The following is a 10,986-nucleotide window of genomic DNA, read 5'->3' as shown; positions in this document are numbered from 1 at the left end:
CGCTCTGAATTTCAGGAATTGGTTAATAATTTGACATGAATGGCTTTTAAAATCACCATTGTGTTCTTCTACATCCAAATGTATCTTTTAAGGTCTAAGAATTTACAAGTTTCACAAATATTTCTCAGTTCTTGTTGGAGATTGCAGTTCAGGTTTGCTGGCAGGCAGCAAACAGTCTGAAGTGGAAGTGTGTACTCACCATAACCATTCCTGTAACAGGGGAGCTATCTTAGTCTGTGGTGTTGATGAAGCTGGTCTCTTTCAGTGGGTCACCGTTTGAACCCACGTCAAGCATGAGATGTTCAGGTGTTCCCTGCTGCCTGTTTCTGTCCACCTGAAGACTAAATTTGCTTGCTGGTCTACTTACTCACACCCCCATTTGCAGGCCTTTCCTTGTGCAGCTAAACAAAAAGGGGCATGGAAGAGAAGTACTTCTTTTTCTGCTTTGATAACTATTCTTGCCATCACATGTGTGCTCAATGGCAGGACCACATCTTAAATGTCTGTTTTATACTAGTCAACTTTCATGCTTCCTAGAACAACGATTTTCCTCTCATCCCTGCTTTTTTTCCCCGCAAAGGTTAAAAATCAGTACCAAATATGACTTTCCAGGCAAAAACACATGATGAAAACAGGGAATAGTGATTATGGGTGTTTTTTCTAGTTGCTAGGGGAAACAGAGGATCCAGCAATTCAAAAATACACAAAACAAGTTATGTAAAACTTACCTTCTACAAAGTGGGGAAAGGTGAATACAGAGGGCTGAGCAGCAAGTGCAACCATCAGCACTTCATGATGTGTTATGAAGTATAAGGCTCTGTTCTTTTATTTATATGTATCTATACACTTATTTGGTAACAGCTGAAATATTTTACACTAACAGCAATAGCAGATGTCAGAATAATCAATCTCATTTCAACTTGTTCTGCTAAGCTTGAGCAAATCGTACGCTTTCTGTGTTTGACACAAGAAATGCAAACTGGAAGACTCTTCCAAAATAGCAAATCTGAATGACTGTAATTAAACTATTAGCTTTGTTTCCTGGCAAAATCTACACCAGAAAACCCTCTGTGTACATGCAGTTTTTATTACCAAGAAAGAATGGTGTATCTTAACTCTATCTTCCTGCAAGTTAAATTAGTTAGTCTAGAAAAAGTATTCTTTTATGATTCTCAGCATTATTTTATGCTACCCTTCAGCTAATATTTGCAGAGCTATTCCAGAATATTTTTCTTCTTTAGTTGCTTCTCCTGTGTATTTCAGTCTTGTTAGCTGGGTTGTTATTCTGGTATTGTCAGCAGAGTTCGCACAGGGAGCCAAACTGACGTAACTATTCCAGAACAACTCATGCCAATAAGATCATATTGTATTAAGCAATTTCTTCTTTTCTTATTGCAATTATGGACTTCTAGTCTGAAGCAACAGATCAGGTCTCAGTTTATTTTACATGACTATTTTTGGTCTTATTTATCCCAGATAATTTGGCCAAAAATCATCTTCCAAATCTGTCTGGAGTAACTGAAAGTCATAATGATTAGTTGTGTTTCTGTCCTTTTAACACTATCACCATTTCCACAAACGTGAAATTGTTTCCTAAGTAAGTTGTTTATGTGCAAAGTCAGCTGTATTAGCAAACCTCATTTTCACCAGCAGTTTAAGCTACCCAAGGCAAACTGATTATAGCATGGTATTTTATGTATTTTGTTCAACTGTCTTTTTGGGAGGAACCACGCTAACCTCAGTGAGGAAGCTTAAAGCAGCAGCTGTAGCATAGTGACTACTGACAAGGCTTCAGCTGTTTGCAAACCAAGCACTACAGCTTCTCCCAAATCACTGCTCCAAATTGCTTACGTGAAATCTTCCTTTGTACTGATGTGATGAGCAGTGTTTGTATGTCCCATTCCACTGGCATTACTGAAAGAGGAATAACCCCTGAGACACAAACATTAGTGCAATTTTTTGATTAGCACAGCTGTTTCTGAAATGAATGTCTGAGCAGTCATCTATAGATGTTCACATAGCTTCCTTGCCAGCAGAATTACATCAACTTATAAACCAACATGAACTAAGCTGACACAAGTTCAATTGTTGGTTTGGTTTTGGTTGTTGTTTTTTTTTTTCACTGTGTTCACATTAGAGGTTTTGCCGGCCTGAAGGTGTTGGCAAGGGACATCTGCTTACATAAGCTATTTTTGTGAAACTTTGTAATATACACCAGCTTTTTGTATTCAACAAACCACAGCACAGTTGTCTACACACATAGGATATGCTTTGTGTGCGTTCCGAGGTGCCAACCAAAGTTTAAGCCTACCTGAGAAACAAATAGCTATGAAATGCATGCAGATAAAAAACAGACACTTAAGCACTGACCCATTTGTTAAAAAATAGTACATTTTTCTTAAGTATACCTTTCCAGAAGTTCCTTGAAAATTATATTAGTATAGAACTATTAGCAAGAGCATAATATACAAAAAAAAAGCCTATCAAACAATACCCACAAGTGCAAATAAAATCATTCATTTGCATGACAAACTGTATTTTTTCAATGTGTAAATGCATGTGTATGATGCACATATATGCCTTCTGTAGTGAAATTTCATGTAATACATCTACTGTTCCATTGTATTCTTTTTCTCCATTATTTATCTGGGGGGAATAGAAGCTTTTTCTTTATATGCAGCTCTTCTTCACTGAAGTATATGAAAAAAAACATAGATGTAGTCAATGACCGCTTTAAAGCCTCTTTGTGTAGTACATACCTAAACAGAAGGCAGGAGCTGTGCAGCTCTTCCTGGTCTGCACTATGTAATTATTACTAAGTTACCCCAAAACTATGAGATTTTTTCTAGGGAATGCTGGTTTATTTTGTAGCAGACATCACGCATGGATTTTCACCTGTGTGGGCTTTCTCAGACAAAAAAAAAAAAAACAACAAAAAAAACGTAGGGCTTTAATGCAAAGCAGTGATGTATCTAGATTAAAAATTACAACACAGTATTGTTTCTTCAAACCACTAGATGCTCATTATCTAAGGGTAAATTTGAAAGTGAACTTATTTCTTATCTGTTTGCTTGGTGTGCCACTGAAGTACAGACTTAAGTTGCTGCTAAAAAATGTATGACAAATAGGGTATACTCAAAGTCGTGTACTTTATAAATCCTTCAGTTAAAAAAAAAGTCTGTGCTATTAAAAAACATTTGAACCACACATGGACTGGATATAAAATAATGTTATTGGGTTGGGTTTTTTTGGTGGTGTTTTGCTTTTTTTTTTTAAATGTACAATCCTGTAATTAGAAGAAAGAAGTAATGATAAGGAGACTTTGCACGTCACGCTTGTGGTTTACTTCTTTTATCACTTAATCCAGACCCATTGTGATGGAAGTGGCATTGTCTTCCATGGACTTGAACATATTGAGTCATTTTCTATAAAAGCTGGTGGTCATGTCCTATTTTATGTCCAAAGAAGGAAGTTACTATTTTCTAAACATAGAATAACAACAGTACTATGAGAATTTAGTCTTACAGTTTTAATCACTTTCAGATTAGTAGAAAAAGATGCTTTGGCCTGCAACATTGGTACAATAGCAGCTAATTCTCTTATTCAGTAAAAAGTACAGCTTGCTGAAGGAGACAGTTCTAGCTGTAATAAATGTTTAAGTTTAGAACAGATGTGAATATACTTACTCATGAGATACAACACTCTCTTATGGAAGTGGTCTAATCAACACAGATGAGAGGGCACCACATTATTAGAGCTTTCCCTTGAACAGCCATATCATCTGGAAAGGAATGTAGTCAGTAGCTGGGTGTGCCTTTACTCAAGGATACAGAGGCCTGGAGGAAGCAAAAAAGCACTTGTAAAGGCTGTGTGAAAAATCACTCGAGTTCAGATCACTATCTGTGCAATAGCCACACATACACATACACATGCAATCATCTAATATCCAATGGTCTTAAACAAGGAAATTGCAGGGGGGAAGAAAAAAAAAAAAGATATGTAATAGCTGCATAACCCTGGAGCAGGTGCTGTAATTAGCACAGCTGTCTGGGCTAGTAAAAATGCCAGCAAGTGACCCCATAAGGAAGCAGTAGAAGAATGGTACAAAAGATAGCATGGAAAATTCTTAGAGAAAGGAAGCGTAAACAAATCTCAGGAGTACTGGGTTTCCTGACCAGAAATATAGCATATGTGGGAAGGAAAAAAAAAAAAAAAATCAGCAAGAAGGAGATCTGCCTAGCTAATGGAAACACAAGCAGGAAATGTAAGGAAAAGTAAATGACAGGGAATATTTGTTGAAGCAAGGAAATCAGGAAATGCACAAGCAAGATCTGTTCCATAGACCTGGCTGATTCTAATCCGGAGTTCATGTACAAGCTCTGCATTACCGTTAAATGTTGCACTGATAAAGGGACAGCGATTGTTCAAGAGCCAGGTCTGAGCTCTGATGCCAAAAATGATGTTCAGAACAGTTCATGATACTTCTTAGAAATAAGTAAGTTTTAAAAAAAACATAGATTACTTGCCTAAGACTTTTCTACTGTGGATTCTTGTTGCGGAGGAGGATGTATTCTTATCAGTCATCATAATCTGGAGTCTGTCCAAAGTGCAAAAATAAAATGAAGAAATGCTTTACTAAAATAAAGTTGTACATTTGCATAACCAATGTGTGATATCTGTATGTATGTAATCATAAAAGCTGACATTTTCTATTGTAAAAACCAACAGTGAAGTTGGAAAGCAAACATCATTCTTTACAGATGCAGCTACTGAATGTACTGCAGCTACAGATGCAAATTCTGGTCACATCACTATTCAAAAGGTGTTCCAAGTGCACCAAGCAAATGAGACAAGATTAAATAAAAATGTATTACATTTGCTTTATAGAAGCTTAGGGAATGCATTTTGATAGTGGCTGTGGCTTCTAGTACAGACTAAATAGAGGACAAGCAACTGTTTACAAGAGGTCAGGATAGATCCATGAAATGTCACAGCTGTATCTGAAAGCACCTATGGATAGTGAGTTGGAAAGATTTATGATACAACTCAGCACCAAAATCGTACCTGTCAGCAAAGCACTAAGCATTACCTAAACCACAACAGAATAGTTGAGGGCCATGTCACTACGAATGCTCCCTTCCTTTTTTCCCCATTGCCATAGCATCACTGAAGTGTACTATGGAGATCGTATGTGAACTAATTTAAGCATCAGTTTGCCTCCAGAAATTAGTATCACCCACGAACTTTATGAACAATGGTTTTAGAGCAAAGCTGATCAGGTTTACACAAATTCAGTTGCATCAGCAGAGAAACTGCTTCGAGTTTCCTTGAACACTGAAGTGACGCCCCATGTAACTGCACTGCCTGACAGGAAGGGGCAGCTGCTCCGCCTGCGGCGGCCCCCGTCAATTGCCGGGCCATGCAGCTGCTCCCGGCAACGGACCACCCGGTTCTGCAGGCACAGAGCAGGGCTCCGGCGGAGCGGAGTGGGTCCGCGGTCGCCGCGCTCACCCGGAACGCCCCGCCTGGCGGCCCTGGCACCGCCTTCCTGGTCCTGCTAACTTCGTGCGGGACTAGAGTGTGGCGGCGCGACCAGAAGGACAAAGGGGGTGCGAACACAGGCCCCGCCGGGCTCTGAGGGACAGTCCGTAGCCCCGGCGTCCCAAGGGCTCCTCTATTGCCCGGCGAGACCACCCCCGTCCCTCAACGGCTTCGAGCGCCCAAAGTTTCACGGCAGTTGCATAACTGCGGGCGGGGCAGGGGCCGGGCCGAGTGCTGAGAGGCGGGCGGGAGGGGCCGGCGCTGCCTTCGTCCCACCGCTGCCCGGCGCGGCCCGGCCCGGCCCGCGGGCTGACCCGCCCGCCCGGGACACCAACGCTGCTGGCGGGGGCGCAGAGGCACTCATCGCCCGCCCCGGCAGAGCGGCGCCAGCCCTGAAGAGCCGTCCGCCTGGCTCCGAAGGGCACGTCCTCGGCGGTGGCCTGCAGCGGGGCCGGCGTCGGCGTCGGCTGCTGCCTGCTCCAGAGCCGCCTGCTCCCGACGGGTGGAAAATGAATCCCGCTCCTGCGGCTCCGCCGCCAGGGCAGCAGGTGATCCACGTCACGCAGGACCTGGACACGGAGCTGGAGGCGCTTTTCAACGCGGTGATGAACCCCACGCCCAGCTCCTGGAGAAAGAAAATACTGCCCGAGTCTTTCTTCAAGGAGCCCGACTCGGGCTCGCACTCGCGGCAGTCGAGCACGGACTCGGGCGCGCCCCCCCTGCGGCCCGCCGCCGCGCAGCATGTCCGTTCCCACTCCTCGCCCGCCTCGCTTCTGGGCTCGGGGGCCGCGCAGCAGCACGCGCACCTCCGCCAGCGATCCTACGACGTGACGGACGAGCTGCCGCTGCCGCCCGGCTGGGAGATGGCGCTCACGCACACGGGACAGCGGTACTTCCTTAAGTGAGTAGGGGTCCCAGGCCGGAGGCCGGTTGCCGTGGCTTGGTCCGCGCTGAGGGAGGGAGGGAAAGAAGGGAGGGAGGGAGAGTGGTCGGCCAAGTTTCACACCGACTAGCCGAGGGTAGAGGGGGTTGCTGTGCTGGCCCTGAGGCGAGGGCGCCGGGGGTTTCCAAGTGTGAGGTAGATGTGGAATCCGCGGGGGAGGGAACTTCTTCCCAGTGCAGCAGTGGGAAGAGGAGAGAGCGGGGTGAAGCGAGGCGCTGGCGGGAGGGTAGTTACCGGAGCATGTGAACTGTTGGGCCGCACAGCTTCCCTGCTTGGCTAGGCGTCCCAGATTCATTAATAAAAACTTATTAAAGTTTTTTTTAAAAGTAAGTTTAATAGCAGTTGTTCCCGGGAGTTTTCCCGGAGGTGGGACCGGGGCACTCTGCGCCGGTGCCCCGTTCGAGGTGAAGTAGGCTCGGTGGGAGGGACTGCGTAACGCGGGCTCCCGGGTCTCTAGCCCGGTTCTAACCGCGAACCCGTTGTGCTCGGGTCGTGGGTGGCTTTTCACAAACGGAATGCACGGCTGCAGCACAAGTGGTGTGTATGTGTATTTATAGCATCCATATCTTTAGGGACACGGGAGGAGTCTTCCTTATTTTAGTGACAGATTTTGAGAAGTGTAACATAACTGCCTATCCCTTCTAGCCAGAAATTTTGGCTACCGTGTTATTTATGACCTTTGGAATTTGATCTGAAGCAGTTTAATAGGCCTGAAAATATGTAGTAATTGTAAAATGTGCTTAGGACACAGTGCCTTGTTTTGGTAGATTTTGTATCTGCTTCAGATTCATTGCGAATTAAATGGCACTGTATTAACCAGGTAAATACACAGTGACAAAATGTTTGCTAATGAAATAAAACGTTTGCTGATGGAGCATGTACCCAAGGATACTGAGGGAGTTAAACTGCCAGGGCTACAGGAGATCATTCACTCATTTACTACAGCCCTTAGTCAGAATAATATTACCTTGAGTTCATATTCAGCTCTGTGTTCAGCCATAATAAATAGCATATAGACAAGGCATGAGGGGAAAGAAAAAGGATATTTACTGTGTAGAGAAATTAATAGATGTGTAAATTGCATGATTCTATAATGATTTCTTTGCCTTGTTGCTTTGGAATTTCCAAATGATTACTCAAGACCCCAGTCTTTGAATTACTCTGCACAGAGTTTAGATTTTTTTATCTCTTGTCACGCTCTGAGCTACTAGCAAAGCAAAAAACTATGTTTCCTTTCTTTCTGCCATTCTGTATGTTACTGTATGTGGTCTATAATATTGAGTGAACATGTGCCAGCGTCCAAACTTAGAAGTTTTTTATTAAAAAGTTTTATCATCAGGTTTATCACCTGAATGAGAGGATCATGTTGCTCTGCACTTTACACGTATTTTTCTCAGTAGAACAGGACAGAGAAGTGGCTGACTGACAGGAGCACTGTAAGAGATCATTTGTAAATAAGTATTTCATATAAATTCTTTCTAGGGCTTGGCCAGCAGGTGTTTTCAAATACCTCTGGCTAAAAACTACATAACATAGTATGTCTGTTTTTTTTTTTTTATTGACTAATAGTCAAAATGAGCTCTTGTGGTTTCACTTTCATGTCACACGTCTGAAAAAGAGACAGTTTTCCAAGTTGATGGATTCTTGTTGCTTAGGCTGAAAATGCAAGTTCTCTTTAAAGAACAGTTGGTGGGTAAAACCCCAGAGTGTCTTTAATTTTTTTCCAAATCCTGTCAACAGTAATAGTCTGATTATCATAATCCTGTTTTAATATAAAAGTTTAATTGTATATGTAATTTGTTACTTTAACTTTGTCTTTATTTTGTTTGCCCAGTTTTATTTATCCAACAGAACTTTTCTCATTTCTATAAAAATTAATTTGAATAATGTATTTCTTTATACTCCAATACTTTTGGGAGTAATAATTAACCATAAAATGATCATATATGAACTATAATATTTTATGAGTGGTCTAATATTTTTCAGATGAAACTAGAATTTTTTGCAGAAATTTAAGAGTGTTTATGGAAAGCAGCATTTAACCCAATGTATTATTGCACATAGTTTTCAAGTCAGATGATGTGCTTGAAAATCCCAGCTGGTCAAACGAGGCATACAAGGTTAAGGTTACATTTTCCTATATTCAAGGGAAAAGAAAATTTGCCATTTCTTTCCAAGTTAAATTATTCATAAAGATTTTTTTATAGTCATTAGCAAAAGAAAATTGAAAAGCAAATTAAGATTAGCTAAATTAGGTCCTGTTAAAGTTCAGAATGCAGTTTATTCTATTTAAATATACTTTGAAGAATTATTAAACAAAAGCAGTGCTGGGAGTTTCAGTAAAGAGTGAGCTAACCTTACTGACAGGGAACCAGCTATAACTTCAAGCGGTCACACTCCTGCATGTCAGCTCCTGCAGAAATTTTCTGGCTGTGACTGGAAGAAACATAAGTAGCCTGGGGACCACTCCACCCTGTAATTAAATACCAAACCGCAGAAGTGGGGGGTGGAAAACAGACTAATGAACACACGCACACTTACAGCAGTGTTATCTAAAGCATTTTTCTGTGTGTGCATGTGTGGAAAAAAATTTAAGTGTGATGTATTTCTGATAAAAATGGTTTCTGGAAAGACAGTCAAACTGCCTTGCATAACTCTTGTGTCGGTAAGTGGGAATATCACTTGCCTGTCGATCCACATGCTAAGCTGTGTACACATATTCTGTAGAAAGAATTTTTCAAGTATTACTTTCCACTGATTTTGTCTTCAGGTGGTTCAGACTCATATTTCAAATGAAGACTAAGGTTTTAATGTTCTCTCAGTGTGTGCACAGTGCTTCTTGGTCAGACTGATTTCATTCCAGAAGGTAAACAGAATATAGAGAGTACATCAGCGTTTGCACTGGGGAGATTTGTGAAACTATTGGTGCTGTTACTTTTGTCACACTGCAGTTTTTTAAATGTTACAGTGAACATTTGTCATACCAGGACATATTTGCCAGTAGATCCTGCTCAAGGGGGAAGAAAGCTAATTACTTTCAATATTTGATTTGCTCAACATGTTGCATTTTTTTTCTCCTGGTTTCTGTTGGTGGAGAAGCTTGATTTAACACGTGATCAATTTTATATGGACAACATAAAAAGTAATACTTTTTTACTGACAATGACAAAACGAACCATATGAAGATAGTTCAAGTGCTCAAATGATTTCCAAATACAGCTTTTCCCTGAAAGCTTTTTCTGTTAATTCTGTAGAGATTATTATTTTATATTGATGTTGTGCATGGTACTGCACAGTATTCATAATCAAGATACTTTTCTGCCTCAGGAATGGTAGTTACCCAACTAGAAATCAGGGAGGAGATGGACAATGCATAAGGCAGTTACTCTGTTACGTTCTGATAAAAATGTAGAAAAAGCTAACCATGTATGACACCTTTACAGTATTGTTCAACAGATATTACCACAGTTGCTCATGGATGTAATGCGTGTGCTGTAAGGTTGGGCTCACATGCTGACATTCTAGAATGCCATGCTTTCAAATTAAATGGTGGAACACGAAGTGGCCTAGTAATTTATGGAGGGAGCTTTGTAACTATATACACTGATTTTTAAAAATCAGAATGTCAGAAAATTTTAATTTATTAGTGGACCTCATTTTGGTTCATGAGCTTAAAATTCTGTTTTGGTTTAATACAGGTTTTTTAGAGGTAGCTGCAATTGTTGTTAAAGTTACATGAGTGTGTAAACAGATGCAGATTTACTTACAATGACAATGGCCTTATAGCAGAAATCCAGTGATGTGTTAAAAACTATTTCTAGGGTCTTTGGTTGGTCCTATTCAGAGCTAGGTCATGTTTTATTGCCTGGTAGGGATCTATTTCAGATGTTGACCAAAGAGAGCTGGTGAAAAGAGCAAAACATATTTTAAGTTACTGTAGTGTAGACTGACTCTACAGGTCTGCAGCTAGAGTGATGGATTGTGTTCATTGATAATGGCCATAAATGGGGATTTAATGAAGTCTGCTTCAAGTCCTAGCAGTAGGATCTGCCTGGTTTAAGCTTATAATTTACCGTGAGGTGAAAAAAGTTATTAATGTGTTTAACTTCATGGAAATTAAAGTTTTTCTTCCCATTAACAGTTACAAATATTTGGAATAGATTAAAATTTGACTGATTCATTGGAATAATTTTTGACCTGGATAGGCAAATAACTTCATTTGATACAAATTTGTTAAGCCACTTTCTTTGAGAAGAAAAAGTAAGCTAATATCTATGTTGATGTTAGAGTCCCTCTTAAAAGCTTAAAAAAACTACCAAGCTATTTATGAGCTACTTTTTTTCCCCTTCTGTATTTGGTAGTAGAAACAGTAACACTTTCTGATGAAAACTAAAAGTTACTCATTTTCTTGTCCACCATAGTGTTGTCTCATGATCAATAGACTATTTTCTCAGAATCTAAAATCATGTCACCTGTGATGCTTAATAAAATTGGGTGGATAA

General features: G+C 40.9%; 1 protein-coding gene across 1 annotated transcript in view; it reads left to right on the top strand.

Moving 5' to 3' along the window:
• The first annotated feature begins 5,751 nt into the window (after window positions 1-5,751).
• WWTR1 (WW domain containing transcription regulator 1) overlaps window positions 5,752-10,986 on the top strand; it is a 68,153-nt gene continuing 62,918 nt past the window's right edge. Inside the window, exon 1 of the mRNA XM_062603250.1 lies at window positions 5,752-6,442. Within this exon, the coding sequence (XP_062459234.1) occupies window positions 6,051-6,442 (392 nt within the window). The 5' untranslated portion in view covers window positions 5,752-6,050. The remainder of the gene's footprint in view (window positions 6,443-10,986) is intronic.

This window comes from Pezoporus occidentalis, unplaced genomic scaffold, assembly GCF_034315485.1.
Source record: "Pezoporus occidentalis ecotype Australia unplaced genomic scaffold, CSIRO_AGI_Poc_V1 ctg8, whole genome shotgun sequence".
Classification (NCBI taxonomy): Eukaryota; Metazoa; Chordata; class Aves; order Psittaciformes; family Psittacidae; genus Pezoporus; species Pezoporus occidentalis.
The sequence above is the reverse complement of the archived record's forward strand: the minus strand, read 5'-3'. Positions and strand labels throughout refer to the sequence as shown.